At 42.0% G+C, this 20,433-nt stretch overlaps 1 protein-coding gene across 1 annotated transcript in view; it reads left to right on the plus strand.

Moving 5' to 3' along the window:
- The first annotated feature begins 9,072 nt into the window (after positions 1–9,072).
- The window catches only part of mettl2a (methyltransferase 2A, methylcytidine), a 60,303-nt gene continuing 48,942 nt past the window's right edge, over positions 9,073–20,433 (plus strand). Inside the window, exons 1-3 of the mRNA XM_072561848.1 lie at positions 9,073–9,186; positions 9,731–9,822; positions 11,771–12,171. Of these exons, the coding sequence (XP_072417949.1) occupies positions 9,089–9,186; positions 9,731–9,822; positions 11,771–12,171 (591 nt within the window). The 5' untranslated portion in view covers positions 9,073–9,088. The remainder of the gene's footprint in view (positions 9,187–9,730; positions 9,823–11,770; positions 12,172–20,433) is intronic.

Raw genomic sequence — 20,433 nt, forward strand, 5'->3', positions numbered from 1 at the left:
ACTTCCATCTAAAAGGACAAGGATAGCATAGCAGATACTTGGTAATGCTACCACCTGCAAGTTGCCCTCCAACCCACTCACCATCCTGACTTGGAAACATATCACTGTTCCTTCAGTATCACTGGGTCAAAATCCTGATACTCCCATTCTAGCAGTACATGAGTCTAACTCCAGTCCAAGGTGTAGCAGTTCAAGAAGGGAGCACACCACCACCTTCTCCAGGGAAATCAGCAATGTCCACATCCCATTCACGAATAAAAAACTTTCCTCCATGAAACATCCCACTATTATTTTAATATCCTCTCTATCATCCAATTATATTCTCCACCAAGATAACAGGTTATACACTCATACAGCTTGGAAATACACCCTTTGGTCCAACCAATCCGTGCCAAACATAATTCCAAACTAAGCTGGTCCCATCTGCCTGCTCCTAGCCCATTTCCCTCCAAACCTTTCCTATCCATGTATCTATCCAAATTTCTTTTAAATGTTGTAAATGTGCCCAAATCCACCACTTCCTCAGAAGTTCATTCCACAGGCGAACCATCCTCCGTGTAAAAAAAATCTTCCCCCATGTCTTTTTCAAATCTCTCTTCTCTCACCTTAAAAATGTGCTCCCCTCTTCTTGAAATTCCACATCCTAGGGAAGAGACAACTACCTTTAGACCATAAGACCATAAAAAGTAAGGCCATTCGGCCCATCGAGTCCACTCCGCCATTCAATCATGGCTGATGGGCATTTCAACTCCACTTACCCGCATTCTCCCCGTAGCCCTTAATTCCTTGTGACATCAAAAATTTATCAATCTCTGCCTTGAAGTCATTTAGCGTCCCGGCCTCCACTGCACTCCACGGCAATGAATTCCACAGGCCCACCACTCTCTGGCTGAAGACATGTCTCCGCATTTCTGTTCTGAATTTACCCCCTCTAATTCTAAGGCTGTGTCCACGGGTCCTAGTCTCCTCGCCTAACGGAAACAATTTCCAAGCGTCCACCCTTTCCAAGCCATGTATTATCTTATAAGTTTCTATTAGATCTCCCCTTAATCTTCTAAACTCCAATGAATACAATCCCAGGATCGTCAGCCATTCCTCGTATGTTAGACCTACCATTCCAGGGATCATCCGTGTGAATCTCTGCTGGACACACTCTAGTGCCAGTATGTCCTTCCTAAGGTGTGGGGACCAAAACTGGACACAGTACTCCAAATGGGGCCTAACCAGAGCTTTATAAAGTCTCAGTAGCACAACGGTGCTTTTATATTCCAACCCTCTTGAGATAACTCTATCTCTACTCCTCATGATTTTATAAATTTCTATAAGGTCACTTCTCAACTTCCTATGCTCCAGTGAAAAATGTCCCAGACTATCCAGCCTTTCTTTAAAACTCAAACCTTCCATGCCCAGCAATAACCTGGTAAATCTCATCTGAATCCTGTCAAGCTTAATAATGTCCTTCCTATAACTGGGCGAATAGAACTGTACAAAGTACTCCAGGAAAGGCCTCACCAATGTCCTTAGGCAAAAGTGAGGAATGTAGATGCTGGAAACCAGAGTTTAGATCAGAGTGGTGCTGGAAAAGCACAGCAGGTCAGGCAGCATCTGAGGACCAGGAAAATCGACGTTTCGAGCAAAAGCCCTTCATCAGGAATATTCCTGATGAAGGGCTTTTGCCCGAAACGTCAATTTTCCTGTTCCTTGGATGCTGCCTGACCTGCTGTGCTTTTCCAGCACCACGCTCACCAATGTCCTTGTCAACCTCAACATGACCTCCTTACTCCTATACTCAAAGCAATGAAGACAAGTGTGCTAAGAGCCTTTTTAACCACCCTGTCTATTAGTGATACAAACTTCAATTAAAAACAGTCACCACAGATCACACAGGCGTCCAGCATCTCCCACATGCTGCAGCCATAAGGCATTGCCTGCCCAACCATTTTATTTTATTTAACTAATCATTGTTTCAAGTTCAGAAAGAGAACTGCACAATAATTTATCGTTTGCATTAAGTAGTTTCACACATTAAGCATAGATTTAATCAATCACATGTATTTATTTAAGCTATTATCCCAATTTAAGCTATGGACTTCACGAAGGCATTTGACAAGGTTCCCCATGGGAGACTGGTTAGCAAGGTTAGATCTCGTGGAATACAGGGAGAACGAGCCATTTGGATACAGAACTGGCTCAAAGGTAGAAGACAGAGGGTGGTGGTGGAGAATTGCTTTTCAGACTGGAGGCCTGTGACCAGTGGAGTGCCACAAAGATCGGTGCTGGGCCCTCTACTTTTTGTCATTTACATAAGTGATTTAGATGCGAGCATAAGAGGTACAGTTAGTAAGTTTGCAGATGACACCAAAATTGGAGTTGTAGTGGACAGCAAAGAGGGTTACCTCAGATTACAAGAGGATCTGGACCAGATGAGCAAATGGGCTGAGAAGTGGCAGATGGAGTTTAATTCAGATAAATGTGAAGTGCTGCATTTTGGGAAAGCAAATCTTAGCAGGACTTATACACTTAATGGTAAGGTCTTAGGGAGTGTTGCTGAACAAAGACACCTTGGAGTGCAGGTTCATAGCTCCTTGAAAGTGGAGTCGCAGGTAGATAGGATAGTGAAGGCAGCGTTTGGTATGCTTTCCTTTATTGGTCAGAGTATTGAGTACAGGAGTTGGGAGGTCACGTTGCGGCTGTACAAGACATTGGTTAGGCCATTGTTAGAAAATTGCGTGCAATTCTGGTCTCCTTCTTATCAGAAAGATGTTATGAAATGTGAAAGGGTTCAGAAAAGATTTACAAGGATGTTGCCAGGGTTGGAGGATTTGAGCTACAGGGAGAGGCTGAACAGATTGGGGCTGTTTTCCCTGGAGTGTTGGAGGCTGAGGGGTGACCTTATAGAGGTTTACAAAATTATGAGGGGCATGGATAGGAGAAATAGACAATGGAGAGGATGGATGGATAGGATAAATAGCCTGGGGTCGGGGTCGGGGAGTCCAGAACTAGAGGGCATAGGTTTAGGGTGAGAGGGGAATGACATAAAAGAGACCTAAGGAGCAACTTTTTCACGCAAAGGGTGGTACGTGTATGGGATGAGCTTCCAGCGGATGTGGTGGAGGCTGGTACAATTGCAACATTTAAGAGGCATTTGATTGGATATATGAATAGGAAGGGTTTGGGGGGGATATGGGCCGGGTGGTGGCAAGTGGGACTAGATTGGGTTGGATATCTGGTTAGCATGCACAGGTTGGACCGAAGGGTCTGTTTCCATGCTGTACATCTCTATGACTCTATCTGAGTCCATGTGTGTCTGTTGATGTGGAGCTATTTGCATGTTGCTGAAACTGCATTATATCGAGGCAGGTGAATAAAAAACCATCACACTCAGGATGTGTGACTTGTAGGTGATTGGATCGGATCAAATCAGGACAACAAGTGTTGGGTGAGGAGGTGGAATCTTGATGGCAGAACAGGAGGGTGTTTGGTGAGAAAGCCAAAGAGCTACACAGAGAGCTTGGAGCCCTCAGGGGCTGCCAACGAAACAGCTAAAATGAAGCCATGTAGGTTAGATTAGATTCCCTACAGTGTGGAAACAGGCCCTTCGGCCCAACAAGTCCACACTGACCCGCCGAAGAGTAACCCATCCAGACCCATTTCCCGCTGACTAATGCACCTAACGCTACGGGCAATTTAGCATGGCCAATTCACCTAACATCTTTGGACTGGGGGAGGAAACCCACGCAGACACGGGGAAAATGTACAAACTCCACACAGACAGTCACCCAAGGCTGGAATCGAACCCAGGTCCCTGGTGCTGTGAGGCTGCAGTGCTAACCACTGAGCCAGCCCTAGAGGCAGATGAAATAAATGGCATATGTCAGAGTCAGGCAAAATGGAACCAAACCGTATTGTTGAAGAAGAGAGTATGAAACAGACTGGTAAGCTAGAGGAGATACTTGTTAGGAAGGAAGATGTGTTGGGCATTTTGAAAAACTTGAGGATAGACAAGTCCCCCGAGTCTGACTGGATATATCCTAGGATTAAGTGGGAAGCAAGAGAGGAAATTGCAGAGCCGTTGGCAATGATCTTTTCATCTTCACTGTCAACGGGGATGGTACCAGGGGACTGAAGAGTGACGAATGTTGTGCCCCTGTTCAAAAAAGGGAATAGGGATAACCCGGGAATTACAGGCCAGTTAGTCTTATTTCGGTGGTAGGCAAAGTAATGGAAAGGGAACTGAGGGATAGGATTTACGAGTATCTGGAAAGACACTGCTCGATTAGGGACAGCCAGCACGGATTTGTGAGGGGTAGGTCTTGCCTTACAAGTCTTATTGAATTCTTTGAGGAGGTGACCAAGCATGTGGATGAGGGTAGAACAGTGGATGTGGTGTACGTGGATTTTAGTAAGGCATTTGATAAGGTTCCCCATGGTAGGCTTATGCGGAAAGTCAGGAGGCATGGGATAGTGGGAAATTTGGCCAGTTGGATAGAGAACCGGTCGAAGTCAGAGAGCGGTGGTAAATATTCAGCCTGGAGCCCAGTTACAAGTGGAGTTCCGCAGGGATCAGTTCTGGGTCCTCTGCTGTTTGTAATTTTTATTAATGACTTGGAAAAGGGAGTCGAAGGGTGGGTCAGTAAATTTGCAGATGATACGAAGATTGGTGCTGTGGATAGTGAGGAGGGCTGTTGTCGGCTGCAAAGGGACTTAGATATGATGCAGAGCTGGGCTGAGGAGTGGCAGATGGAGTTCAACCCTGTCAAGTGTGAGGTTGTCCATTTTGGAAGGACAAATAAGAATGCGGAATACAGGGTTAACGGTAGGGTTCTTAGTAAGGTGGAGGAGCAGAGGGATCTTGGTGTCTATGTTCATAGATCTTTGAAAGTTGCCACTCAGGTGGATAGAGCTTGTAAGAAGGCCTATGGTGTACTAGCGTTTATTAGCAGAGGGATTGAATTCAAGACTCGTGAGGTGATGTTGCAGCTGTACAGAACCTTGGTAAGGCCACATTTGGAGTACTGTGTGCAGTTCTGGTCACCTCACTTTAGGAAAGATGTGGAAGCTTTGGAGAGGGTGCAGAGAAGATTTACCAGGATGTTGCCTGGAATGGAGAATAGGTCGTACGAGGATAGGTTGAGAGTGCTAGGCCTTTTCTCATTGGAATGGCGAAGGATGAGGGGTGACTTGATAGAGGTTTATAAGAGGATCAGGGGAATAGATAGAGTAGACAGTCAGAGACTTTTTTCCTGGGTGGGGTGGAAGGTATAGGGGGGATGTCAGGGGTAGGTTCTTTACCCAGAGAGTGGTGGGGGCATGGAATGCGCTGCCTGTAGGAGTGGCAGAGTCAGAATCATTGGTGACCTTTAAGCGGCAATTGGATAGGTACATGGATAGGTGCTTAAGCTAGGACAAATGTTCGGCACAACATCGTGGGCTGAAGGGCCTGTTCTGTGCTGTATTGTTCTATGTTCTATGTTCTTCATCTCTCACACCTGGAAAACAGCCGAAGATTCAGTAGGGCCACCAGAGAAAATTATAGCAGAGATAAAGAAGGAAAATATTCAAAAATTTTAATGTTTGGCATCAAATAGAATTATTTGATTTCTGTTTAAAAAATACTGTAAGGATGTTTGTAAGAACCATGAGAAGTTGAAGCAATGGAGGCACTTTGTTCTGCGATCTTGGAACAGTTTGTGTACTGTCTTTTGAAGTTCACTTGATTTGGCAGTTGAAGGATTTGTGTCCAGGTGCTAGTAATTAAGAATTAGTAGCAATTTCTGTTGAAGAATGTCATTGAGCAATGAATCTGCAGGTGGACAATACTATCATAGAGAGATAGCCGAGATAAAGATTAAACCAGATCAAAAGGTCTTGTTCAATTAGGTGACCAATGGGCAGACGAGGCAGTAAAGAAAGCAGTCACAACAGGCTCCGAACACTGAAAAGGTGCTGACTGCAGCTCGTGAAGAGGTGTTAGCATCACATTGCATTCAGCAAAGCCTCATAAAATATACCATTAAAATGCTTGAGTGTTCTCTGTTGCAGAGGATGGGCAGATGTTGGCAGTGGAAAGGAATGAGAATCTATGTACAAATTACTGTCAGTAATGTGCCCACATTGACCCAGTTAGACCAGTCTAGAACCGCAACTCACACCAGACTAGACCAAGGTGGCCATAGGAACAATTACAAATAGACTTCACAGGAACCCTTTCTCTGAGTCAGGGAGAAACAGCTCGTTGATCAAGAATCACTAATTTAGGGGTTGGGTGAATCCTGTACAACATGAGACTGTTCAATGAGAAATGTTGTACAAACAATAGCGGATGAGATAATCCCAAGATGGAGAATACCATAAAGATGGATCTAGATCAATGAACATATATTACAGGATGACTGAGTAAACATTAAGGAGTGATTAAGATGTGTCAAGTAATTCAGGAGACACACAGAATTTTGGCCTTTATTACTTGGAATTTAAAAATAGGAACATTTTATTACAACACAACAGAATGTTTTAGAGGCTGCACGAGGACTAGAGTACAATTTTGATCTCTTAGTTAAAAAAGATACACTGGCACTAAAGTCAGGTTCAAAAAAGATTCAATAGACTAATTCCTGCAATGAAGGGATCAACTTATTGAGAACAGCTAAACAAGTAAGGCCTTTACTCGTTAACACTTAGAAAAATGATGGATGCTCTCTTGAAATAGACAAGGTTCTTATCGAACAAAAACAGAAGTTGCTGGAAAAGCTCAGCAGATCTGGCAGCAGCTGTGAAGAGAAATCATGTTAATGTTTTGGGTCCGGTGACCCTTCCTCAGAGCTTTTCCAGCAATTTCTGTTTTTGTTTTTGATTTATAGCACCCACAGTTCTTTTGGTTTTTAGTCAAGGTTTTGAAGGAACTTGAAACAGTAAATGATTCCACATGTGGAGGAATCTTGAACTGGAGGACAATTTTTTAAAACTGAGATGAGAGGGAATTTCTTCTCTCAGAGGTTAGCAAATGTCTGGAATTCTCTACCCCAAGGAGCATAGATTACTTAAATTATTTAAAGAGGTAATGAATAAATTTTTGAAATATTGAGGATTTGAGGTGTTAGGCAAACTTGAGAGGGCAGACTGGTTTACTGCTGCTCCTGGTTTTTATGTTTATAGAAAGTTTGTAAGTAGCTGGGAATCAAACGAAATTTCAACCGAGTTTAGGCATAGCAGAGTCAATGCATAGGAAATAGAGAATTAGGAAAAGCCTTCCAGCAGATGACACAGGGATGGGTAGATCTGTTGCTCAGTATCCTGATGGGAGCAGTTGAGCCATACTCTCTAAGGTAGTGGTACGTCTTGTGGTAATAGTTCTTTCCAAGTACCTCCTTCAGAGCGATTTACAATCAGATGATTCGACAGAAACTGTCGGATCCTTCTGGAAAAGTAACTGTGTGTGGCTTGTCTTTTATTGCCAATGCACTCAACTCCAACTGACTGAACCCAAAGGTAGGCTAGGGGTAGGTACAGCAACTTTGGGAATGATAATGTGAGTGGTGGGCACACTCACAGATCAACAAACCTACCACAAATGTAACAACACTTCACAATACCTTCCAAGTACTACTACAGAGGATACAGAACTCCAGAAAATGGAGCTTGTAAAAGACATTAAATGTTTATAGGATAATGTTCAATGTGAGCTGGTACGTGTTGTTCTGAACATCTTCAATACTGGTTCATAAGAATGGTATACCCCATGTATAAGCTAATGCTTACTTGATTAATCTGTCATAGCACAGACACCATGGGCTGACCAACTACCAGCTCAGGGGCTTAACACATATATGAGATTAATGCGGAATGTGTTAGACATGATGTTACATTGATCTCCAATGATGGAGTTATTATATGAGAGAACATAATATACAACAAATGCAGTAGAGATAGTGAGAAACATCAAAATACTAGTTTAGGTAAATGCAGTGAAGGAACCTAGTTCAGTAGCATAACCCATCTGATATACAGAAGATATTACAATGGGAACTTGATCAATTGGGCAGCATGATGGCTGAGTGGTTAGTACTCCTACCTCACGGCACCAGGGACCCGGGTTTGATTCCAGCCTTGCGTGACTGTGTGAAGTTTGCACATTCCCTCCATGTCTGCGTGGGTTTCCTCCCACAATCCAAAAGATGTGCAGGTCAGGTGAATTGGCCATGCTAAATTTCCAAGTCAGGGATAAATATAGGGTAGGAGAATGCATCTGGGTGGGTTACTCTTCAGAGGGTCGGTGTGGAGTTGTTGGGCCAAAGGACCTGTTTCCATACTGTAGGGAATCTAATCTTTTATTTTAAAAAAAGGGGCAATAGGCTGAGAAGTGGCAGATGGAGTTTAACTTGGAGGTACTTCATTTTAGTAAAATAAATAAGGGCAGGACTTATAAAGTTAATGGTGGGACCCTCGGTAGTGTTGACAAACAGAGAAATCTAAGGGTTCAGGTACATTATTCTTTGACACTCATGTCACAGGTAGACAGCGTAGTCAAGAACTGGATTAGTGGTGCTGGAAGAGTGCTCTTCCAGCACCACTAATCCAGTATTTGGTTTTCAGCATCTGCAGTCATTGTTTTTACCAGCATAGTCAAGAAGTCGTTTAACACGGCAAATAGGACTAGATTAGGTTGGGCTATCTGGTTGGCATGGACAAGTTGGATCGAAGGGTTTGTTTCCGTGCTGGACATCTCTATGATTCTATGCTTGCCTTCATTGCTCAGTCCATTGAGTATAAGAGTTGGGAAGTGGTTGCACTGCCACTTTTAGAATATTATACACTTCTGGTCACCCTACAATACTAAGGATATGATTAAACCGGAGAGAGTTCAGAACATACTTTCAGGATGCTGTCGGGACTAGAAGGTATGAGTTACAAGAACAGGCAGGGACTTTTGGTCCTTGGTGGGTCGGAAGCTGAACTTCTGCAGCAACTCAAGGTTCCCACCTTCCTCCCAGCGTCACCGACAGGTCTTCCCCTATCCCGGCATGCCGTTGCAGCCATACCTGGAGGACCTCCCGCTCCTCCACGATCCCAGCATGCTTTGGGTTTTATCATGGCAGCGCTCGTTCAGACAGAGTCTAAGCTTCAGAGACCGCAGTTTGGGAACCGGTACTTGACTGATGCGGATCGCGTTTTTCAGCATAATGCCTGGTAAGACACGTGGACCGAATCCTTGAGAGAGGTTCCCCTTCTGCACTGGCCAAATTTGCATTGCCGTAGTTCTCCTATAAATGCTCCCCTGCTCTGTGGACCGTTCATGAACCTTTCGAGACACGTCCATTCATTAGGATACTCAGATCTTCTTTTATTTCTCCATTTGTTTTCTTGCTGAAGTATGAAGTTCACCGCTATCTCGCTCACGTGCATAACATTCCACTTTCCCAACTTTAGCACGCAAAATTAACCAATGTTTCACCTTCATGACACTCACAAATAAATTTTTAACTTCTTTCTTGGCGCGAAGGCTGTATTAATCGTCTATTTAGAGAAGTCTAATTTTTCTTTTACTATCAGTGTACTATCACGGCATTATGTGCTAAGCATGTTGTATTGAACAGTGCTGCATGTAGAAGTCACATGGTCCTTTCGCTGAAGGATATGAATTGCATTTTTGCCGCAATTCAGAAGCACAATATTGTTTCCAATAGACAGGAGTTGCTGGATCGAATTGCTTTCATTTTCTGCTGTTATACAGGGATAATGTGGAGTGGTCTGAAGAACAAGAGGCTACAGCCAGGAAAAAAGTTGAGGAAAACTGTGCCCAGCTGGTTTCTTCAGAGAAACAAGGTGAGTGAATCACAGGAACTTGCCTTTCACAAGCCAGCATCAGTTCAAGGAAAACCCTGAAAAAATTCTAAACAGCAGAAGAGATATTTTATTGCTCCGTATACATTTGGCAAGTTGAACACACCATACTTAACTTCTGCCTATAAATGAACTCAATTTTCCAAGAATTGGGAAATTTCTTTGATATTCACACAAACAACTGGTAGCTATTTCATTATACCATCATCAGCTGCCACAGTTGACAGTGCAATACACAGGATGACAACATCACAAGAGAATAACTGGTGCAAACTGTGGGAGTGATCATTACACATTTTAAAATCATCACTCACTACACAGCCTCACAAATGAATCAAACCTGTGACTTGATGTGTAAAATCACTTTATGTATCCAACTAATTAGCAGCTGGTTATTGAAAGAATGAGGAAATTAATGTTGAGGCAGAGTAGATGATTTCATACAACTCCCAAAGAAAATTCCATGTCTATATCTCAAGAATAAAAGAAGTTGTGCAATTAGTGCATAGATCCTCATGTTTCATTTTGGACAATGTGTTAAAAGTAATCTTTGATTTTGTGTGCTTTTTAACATTTTACTCCAATAGTGGTGTTCCAAAGAGATTAGAACTGGGTCCTCTTTTGTCGTTAATATAAATGACTTGGATGAGAATATAGAAGGCATGGTTTGTATGTTTGCGGGTGACACCAAAATTGGTGGTATAGTGGACAGTGAACAAGATTATCCAAGATTACTAAGAGGTCTTGATCAATTGAATCAATGGGCTGAGGAGTGGCAGATGTAGTTTAATTTGGATAAATGCGAAGTATTGCATTATGGTAAAACAAACAAAGGCAGAACTTATACAGTGAACGGTGGTAGGCCCCTGGGTAGTGTTGTTGAACAGAGACCTACGGATTCAGGTACACAATTCATTGGAATTAGTGTCACAGGTAGACAGGGTGTTTAAGAAGGTGTTTAGCATGCTTGCCTTTATTGCATAGACCTTTGAGTATAGGTGTTGGGAACACCATGTTGAGGTTGTATAGAATGTTGGTAAGGCCTCTTCTGGAGTACTGTGCATAGTTCTGGTCACCCTGTTTTGAACAGGTTATTTAAATTGGAGAGGGTTCAGAAAAGATTTACCAGAATGTTGCCTGAAATGGAGGGTTTGTGTTGTAAAAATACACTGGATAGGTTGGAACCTTTCTCACTTGAGCATAGAAGATTGAGGGGGACTTATAGAGGTTTACGAAATCATGAGGGGCATAGATAAGGTGATAAGCAAAGATATTCTCCCTAAGGTGGGCACGTTCAAAAGTAGGGGTCATATTTTTAAGGTGAGAGGAGAAAGATTTAAAAAGGATGTGAGGGGCAACCTTTTACCGTGGTTAGTGTGTGGAATGAACTGCCAGAGGAAATGGTGGATGCAGGTAAAGTTACAGCATTTAAAAGATATTTGGATAAGTAAATGAATATGAAAGGTTTAAAAGGATTTGGGCCAAATGCAGGCAGGTAGGACCAGTTAACTTTGGAAGCTTGGTCGGCATGGATTAGTTGGACCGAATGGTTTGTTTTCCATGCTGTATGTCTCTATCTCTGTGTCCTTCAGTCCCTGTCTGTCTGTGTCTGTTTGCTTTTCTCTACTTCATTTATGGTCAATGTTCCTTCCTTCCTTCCTTGATTTTATTCAAGATCTACTAGATAGTCTCCTATCCAAATGCCTTCTTTTCCAGGATCTGAAAGATTTGGAACTTTTGTCTCTTTCAGTGTTAGCTGGAAAAGCTTTATAATTGAGGTCCACAGTGCTTTTCAGTTGATGTTTCAAACATAGACCTTGTAACCTCTAATTATGAATGTTAGTTGAATATTAAAGAGTATTGCTGTGATACATTAGGCTATAATAAAAATAACACTGTCCTTTTTAAATTTGGCTTGCTTTCCAAACAGCGGAGTACGAGAACAAGGCTAACAGTTACTGGAATGATTTTTACAAAATTCACGAGAACAGATTCTTCAAAGATCGTCACTGGCTTTTCACAGAGTTCCCTGAGTTGTTTCCCAATTGTAAGTCCTCTTTGGATAAATCTGGGCTGACTGCAGCAGCATCTGACCATAGCAAAACTGAATCCAGGAGCTGTCTTGACCAGACCATTGAAAATGACTTTCACTTACCCCAGATTGGTACAGAAGAGACAGAGCAGAATAATTTCAAAGTTGAGGTTGACAATGTGCAGGACAGCCAGAAAACAGACAGGCTTGTGGACTTGTCTTCAGGGAATATGCTGGATGAGACAGGATTACCAGACACAAACCAAGCAGGAGCATCCGCAACATTCCGTATACTTGAGGTACTGTGGAATATTTTGTGATTATTTTACAGGTACATAAGTAGAATATACAGCACTGAAACAGGCCATTCAGTCACAATGGTCCCAGCTAGTATTATTGCTCACCTCAAGTCACTTATCATCTTATTGCATCTGACCATCATGAACCTCTATTGCCTTCTGCCTAACACATCTGCTCAGATTCTGATTAAATGCATCTGCACAATTCACTTCAACCAGTCCCTGTGGTATGGAGTTCCATATTTACACATGTTTTGCAGAAAGAATGTACTACTTAAGCACCCTAATTACTTAGTGTTTGACCATGCAGGATCATGTCAAATAGGAGGGCTCCAGACAGACACAACTGGTCTGTGCTGTGATGGAAGCAGAATTTTCATTCTCTCTGTCTCCAATTGTTCAAAATGTGATTTCAGACATTTGGAGCAATGTAAATTTAAATTTGGTGTTCTACTTTTAAGACTTCTTTATCTGCAATGTGAAAGAGATCAACTATTCCTTAATCTACTTCTCAAATAAGGATCAGAAATTGCTGTTTGTACAAAAAAAAGTAGGATGCTTTGCTGCATAACGAGGATCCAGTGTTAACCTCAGTTGGATTTATTTATTGGCAGAGTACATCTTTCCATCTGTAATGTGAAGATGATGTCAAAAAGTTCATTAGCTCTTGTGACTGTCCCATCATTAATAACACAGGATCATCTAAAGCTTTTGCCAAGGTTACCACCACTGTACTTGCAGTTTCTGAAACTAATATTGAAAGCAACTAGTGGGAGGAATAGCAGGTTATCAAAGTTGAAAAAAGTATCTGGAACAGTAGAAAAGCCTGTTTCTGTCAAAACAAAATATACTGTATCAAATGTAAAAGAAACAATTCTGAAGAAGCTATTTTAAACTCCTGCATAAACTAAGGGAGTACTGCATTGTTGGAGATGCCATCTTTCAGATGAGGTGTTGATTGACCCAAAGCCCATCTGCCCCATCAGTGGATGTGGATTATCTCCACATTTGGAGATGAACAGGGAGTTTTCCCTGATGACATGACCAATATTTAGTTTACAGTCATTACCAAAATAAGTTATACGGTCAAGGTGTATAACTGTTTGTGGGAGCTGCTCTGTGCAAATTGATGACTGTACTGGGGAGGCAATGACAAAGTGATGATGCCACTGGACTAGAAATCCAGAGTCCCAGGCTAATGCCCTGGGAACGTGGGTTCGAATTCCAACGTGACAGATAATGAAATTTGAATTCAGTTTTACTAAAAGCTGGAATTATGGTGACTATTAAACCATTGTTGATTGACATAAAAACCTATCTAGTTTTACTTTTACCGAAGGAAGCTGCCATCCTAACCTGATTTGGTCTACATGTGACTCCAGATCCATCATAATATAGTTGACTCTTAAATGCCATTTGGGCAACTCGGATGAGCAATAAACACCCATATTCCATGAAGAAAAAAATGTTTCTAAAGCACTTTTGGACATGTTGAGATCCTAAAATATTTAAATATAACCAAAAGGTCAGTCTGATGTGAAGTATTTGAGAAGCAAAAGAAACAAGATAAACAGCAGCATGTTTAACATAATCACAGATTTTAGCTACGCATGGGAACATTTTAACTTTTAGAGGGAAGGAGGCTGAAGTGCAGCTCTAACTACAGCACCTATGAGACCAACAGTGTACCAGTTGATGGAATGGTGGTTGATCAAGAAGTCCACATAATCAATTTAAGCACACAGTAAGTAATAGAAATGTAATGCAGGGGGTATACACTGTGATACTTTACTTATAACATAAATCACTTAAATAATAATGCAACTTTGCCTTAAATAAAACTTACCAGCAGAGAACCTTGTCATATCCTCAACTGACTAGGCGGACATTATGGAGATTGCAATAATACAGTCAATCTCTTGTAGTTCAGCTAATTAATTTTTTGCCTGTTTACCAAGTGTGCAGGTTAATACCAAGTTTGCTGTAATTTATACAGACTGTAGTGAATAGGCTGATTTGTCTCAGTTGATTGTAGAGAGTTGGATAAGTTAGAGAAAGATTTTCTAACTTTTAAAAAGAATGCATCATATTTCCAAAGTAGAACGACTGTCAGATGATCTGTAATGGTCACCTCTAGCCCATGAGCTTTATTTTCCATTGCAGCACTGAGTTAGTAAATCTGAGCTACAGCGACAGTTAGGATTCGACATTGACTGAGCATTGAACTTGCCTTGTGTAAGAGGATATTCGATCAGACACTTGCCTTTCAATATCAAATGACCTCCATTTGAAGTGTGGACAGGATTTCATCTGGCCCCAAGTATGGTGAAAGAACCCCTCAGACACATGTTGCCCCTTGTGTGAAGGATGATGAATCGCCAATGCCTGTGTCATTACACCCCAATATATTGCCTTCTAGAGGAATGATCAAAATACCAGACAATACGTTTGTCTCATGTTGGAAGTCAGTGTCAAGCCTTGTGACTTGAGTAGGAATATAAAGGGACCAAAAGACTTTATTACAATCTGTAGCCTGAAAATTATCATTAGCACTGTTACCTTTGATATTATTGTAAAGCCCTCCCTTCACAGATTATCCAACCTTTGTTTACTCTACCACAATTTCTGATGACCCTCAGTGTCTGTGTCAGTAACTTATCCTGTATGTGAATCTGTAACTTGTCATCACTGGACAGACAAGATATATGTTACTTCAGTCCCTAATTACAGGTTCCTGTGGCTTTCTTTTCGTGTGTCTTATGCTGAGCCTTTTGCACAACATCACCTTTGTGTTGCTTTGTGGGAAAGGTCACAACTTTGTTAGTTTTCTTCATCAGAAGCAACAGGTGCTTTTTGAAAAGGCACACTCAAGAAGGCTGTACCCAACAGAATGATGCTGATAGGAATAGGTGCTTAGGTCTTCATATGAGCTCTAGCTCTGTAATAATGCAGCTACTGCATCTTGCTTTGAATGTAATCCCCGTAAAGTTGCTTGCTTTATTTTCAAACATTTTTTAAAACCATCTTCAGTTTAAAGTCAATAGTTGAAATATGGGGAGAAAATCTGTCTTTATTTTTCAAACATTATTTTAGAACATAGAACAAAGAACATTACAGCACAGAACAGGCCCTTCGGCCCACGATGTTGTGCCGAACATTTGTCCTAGCTTAAGCACCTATCCATGTACCTATCCAAAGGTCACCAATGATTCTGACTCTGCCACTCTTACAGGCAGCGCATTCCATGCCCCCACCACACTTGGGTAAAGAATCTACCCCTGACATCCCCCATACCTTCCATCCTTCACCTTAAATTTATGTCCCCTTGTAACACTCTGTTGTACCCGGGGAAAAAGGTCTCTGACTGTCTACTCTATCTATTCCCCTGATCATCTTATAAACCTCTAACAAGTCAGCCCTCATCCTTCGTCGTTCCGATGAGAAAAGGCCTAGCACTCTCAACCTATCCTTGTACAACCTATTCTCTATTCCAGGCAACATCCTGGTAAATCTTCTCTGCACCCTCTCCAAAGCTTCCACATCTTTCCTAAAGTGAGGCGACCAGAACTGCACACAGTACTCCAAATGTGGCCTAACCAAGGTCCTGTACAGCTGCAACATCACCTCACGACTCTTGAATTCAATCCCTCTGCTAATAAACGCTAGTACACCATAGGCCTTCTTACAAGCTCTATCCACCTGAGTGGCAACTTTCAAAGATTATGAACATAGACCCCAAGATCCCTCTGCTCCTCCACCTTACTAAGAACCCTACCGTTAACCCTGTATTCCGCATTCTTATTTGTCCTTCCAAAATGGACAACCTCACACTTGACAGGGTTGAACTCCATCTGCCACTCCTCAGCCCAGCTCTGCAACATATCTAAAAGAAAATGTCACTGTTTCAATTCTAGGTGAAGTGGGGAAATTTCTTAACATGAAGAATTTCAGAGAATGGGCTGGATCCACAATGTCAGACAGCCAGCACCACTGGCACCATGATCATAAGAGAACCCCACCACTGTGGAAATTACATGATATCAGATTCAGATTGTCAAAGCCTACAGGAAGGGACTACTATCACTGACCCAGATTTGATATACATATCCAAATTCAGTGTGAAAATTATTTATAAATAATGCTTTTATTTCAAATTCTCCAAACATGAGCGATTTTATTGATCATGAATACTACAATGAGATGATTGCACATTTAATCTGTCAAGCTTGTGCTGGTTGAGGGAGAGATGTTGGGCAGAACTCTAGGAGAATTAGGATAACCTCTCCAATTCAGTAGTACATTGCAATTCCACCTTGGTCAACTCCATTACAATGGGTAGTAAAAGGTGCCTAGCTCGGTTTATAGGAATTAGATTTACCCAATTTTGATCTTTAATCTTCTGGATGTGCCTGTTCTGATGGAGGTTTGCTCTTTGACCTTTCAGGTTTTCCAAAATTAGAACACAGAACAGGACCTACTCTAAGATCAGACTAAACTAAATATCCTTTATTGTACTGTCTTCCATGTGCCTACACAAGAGTCGCTTAAGTGTCCCTAATGTATCTGACTCTATTACCACTACTGGCAGTGCATTCCATAACCTATCTCTGACATCTCCCCTAAACCTTGCTTCAATTGCCTTCAAATTATGCTCCCTTGTGACAGACATTTCCACCATGGGAAAAGGTCTCTAGCTATCCATCCTATCTATGTCTCTCAATATCTTGTCCACCTCTATCAAGTCACTTCTCATCCTTCTTCGCTCCAATGAGAAAAGTCCGAGCTCCCTCAAACTTTCTTCATAAGACATGCCCTCCAGTCCAGGCAGCATCCTGGTAAATCTCTGCACCCTCTCTAAAGCTTCCTACAATGAGATGACCTGAACTGAACACAATATTCCAAGTGTGGTCTAACCAGGGCTCTAGAGAGCTGCAGCATAACCTCGTGACTCTTAAACTCAATCCCTCAACCAATGAAAGCCAAAGCACTATACGCCTTCTTAACAACCCTATCAACTTAAATAGCAACTTTGAGGGATCTATGGACATGGACCCCAAGATCCTTCTGTTCCTCCACACTGCCCAAGAATCCTGCCTTTACCTCTGTATTCTGCATTCAAATTCAACCTTCCAAAGTGAATCACTTCACACTTTTCCAGATTGAATTTCATCTGCCACTTATCAACCCAGTTCTGCCTTCTGTCAATGTCCTATTGCAACCTACAACAGCCGTCCAAACTATCCACAACACCACCAATCTTCATGTCATCGGAAAACTTACTAACCCACCCTTCCACTTCCTCATCCAAAATCAGTTGTAAAAATCACAAAGAGCAGACATCCCAGAACCGTCCCAGCGGAACACCACTGGTCACCGAGCTCCAGTCTGAATACGTTTCATCTACCACCACCCTCTGTCTTCTATGGGCTAGCCAATTCTGTATCCAGACAGCCAGATTTCCTTGTGTCCTATGCCTCTTTACTTTCTGAATGAACCTATCATGGGGAACCTTATCAAATGACTTGTTAAAATCTATGTACACCACATCCATTGCTCTACCTTCATCAATACATTTTGTCACATGCTCAAAGAATTCAATAAGCTTTGTGACTGACTATCTGTAATCAAACTATGGTTTTCCAAGTAATCATGAATCTTGTCTCTCAGAATCCTCTCCAATACTTTGCCCACAACTGATGTAAGACTGATGACCATCAGTCCCAGGATTATCCCTATTCCCTTTCTTGAATAAGGGAATAACATTTGCCATCCTCCAATCATTGGGTATTATTCCAGTGGACAGTGAGGACCTAAAGATCATTGCCAAAGGCACAGCGATCTCTTCCCATATCCGAGTTTTGAGAAGGTTTGTAGCTCAGATTGTGGTTTTGGATGTAAGTTTGCTTGCTGTGCTGGAAGGTTCGTTTTCAGATGTTTCATCACCATACGAGGTAACATCATCATGAGCCTCCGGTGAAGCACTGATGGTATGGCCCACTTTTTATTTATTTGTTTAAGTTTCCTTGGGTTGGTGATGCCATTTCCTGTGGTGATGTTATTTCCTCTTCTTTTCTTAAGGGGTGGTAAATGGGATCCAAGTCAGTGTGTTTGTTGATAGAGTTCCGGTTGGAGTGCCATGCTTCGAGGAATTCTCACGCATGTCTCTGTTTGGCTTGAAGTGGTGTCCTTCGTCATCTGTATGTAAAGATACTAGTGAGAGTGGGTAACGTCTTTTTGTGGCTGGTTGATGTATCCTGGTGGCTAGTTTTCTCCCTGTTTGTCCAATGTAGTGTTTGTTGCAGTTCGTGCAAGGTATTTTGTAAATCACATTAGTTTTGCTTGTTGTCTATATGGGGTCTTTCAAGTTCATTAGCTGTTGTTTTAGTGTGTTGGTGGGTTTGTGGGCTACCATGATATTTAACTATATTGGTATAGCATTGAGTATAGGAGTTGGGATGTCATGTCTTGAATATACAAGACATAGGTGAAGCTACGTTTAGTGTACAATTCAGGTCACCCTGCTCTAGGAAGGATTTTGTAAAACAAGAAAGGGTACAGAAAAAAATTATAAGGATGTTACTGGGATTGGAGAGTTTGAGTTATCACAAGAGGTTCGATAGGCATTGGTGACACTGCACCTGATGTATTGTGCACCGTTTTGGTCCTCTAATTTGAGGAACGATACCTTATTGGAGGCAGTTCAGATGAGGTTCACTAGATTGATCCCAGAGAAGAGTTTGTTGTATGAAGAGAAATTGAATGGTTTAGTCCTACACACGCTGGAATTTTAGAAAAATGAGGGGAGATCAAATTGAGCTATTGGAGATGATAAAAGATGTAGATAAAATAGACATGGAGCAGATGCTCCTCTTGTGGGGGATTTTAGGATGAAAGGTCTTACGATAAGGGGTAGCAAATTCAAAACAGAGTTGAGGAGAAACTACTCCTCCCGAAGGGTTGTGAATCTGTGGAGTTTGCAACTCCAAGTGCAGTGTACGCTGGGACAGTGAGTAAAGTTAAGGTGTTAGACAGATTTTTAATTGGAATGGGTTGAAGTGATATGGAGAGAAGGCAGGAAAATGGGGGTAAGGAGCATATCAGCCATGATCGAATGACGGATCAGACTCGATGGGCTGAATGGCCTAATTTTGCTCCTATACCTTATGAACTTATAAGGCTGAGACTTTTCACTGGAACATGTGAAGCTGAGGGGTGACCTTATAGAGGTTTATAACATAATGAGGGGAATAGGAGGTGCAGTGGACAGCAAAGAAGGTTACCTCAAATTATAATGGGATCTTGATCAGGTGGGCCAATGGGCTGAGAAGTAGCAGATGGAGTTTAATTTAGATAAATGTGAGGTGCTGTATTTTGGGAAAGCAAATATTAGCAGGACTTGTACACTTAATGGTAAGGTCCTAGGGAGTGTTGCTGAACAAAGAGACCTTGGAGTGCAGGTTCATAGCTAATGTTGGACCGAAGGGTCTGTTTCCGTGCTGTACATCTCTATGACTCTGTGGCTATTCATCTTAGAGTCACAAAGTCTTTTGCTAAGGACAGGGAAGTCCATAACTAGAAGGTATAGATTTAAGGTAAGAAAGAAAAGATTCAAAAGGGAACTGAGGAACAGCTTTTTCGTGCAGAGGGTAGTGCGTGTATGGAACGAGCTGCCAGAGAAAGCAGTAGAGGCAGGTACAGTTGCAATGTTGAAAAGGTATTTGGACAGACACATAGGAAAGGTTTAGAGGGATATGGACCAAATGCAGGCAAATGGGACTACTACAGTTTCGGAAATGTGGTCAGCATGGACGAGTTGAACCAAAGGGTCGGTTTCCATGATGTATCCAATATAAAACAATACTCTGAACCAAGCTCCTTACAGATTGCTTCTTCCGTGGTTATTCTGTTTTGTGGTTGTTGGAGCAACTGTCTTCTCTTGAACATTTATGGCCTTTTCCCTTCCTGTCCTTATTCTAATTTCTTTAGTGCATCTTCCATGGGCAAGTATTAGAATTTCTAAATACTTGAATTCTGGCACTTTTTAAAATTCAGTATGTGAGATGTAGGTGTTGCTGGCTGACCAGCATTATTGCCCATCCCCTGTTGCCATTGGGAAGAGGGTGTTAAGCTATCTTCTTGAACCACTACAGTTCACCTGCTGTGGGTTGACTGTCAGTAGCAATAGGGAGGAAATTCCAGGACTTTGACACAGCCACAATGAAGGAAAGGCAATATATTTCCAGGACAGCGTGGTGAGTGGCT

The sequence above is a fragment of the Chiloscyllium punctatum genome, chromosome 42 (assembly GCF_047496795.1).
Source record: "Chiloscyllium punctatum isolate Juve2018m chromosome 42, sChiPun1.3, whole genome shotgun sequence".
Taxonomy (NCBI): domain Eukaryota; kingdom Metazoa; phylum Chordata; class Chondrichthyes; order Orectolobiformes; family Hemiscylliidae; genus Chiloscyllium; species Chiloscyllium punctatum.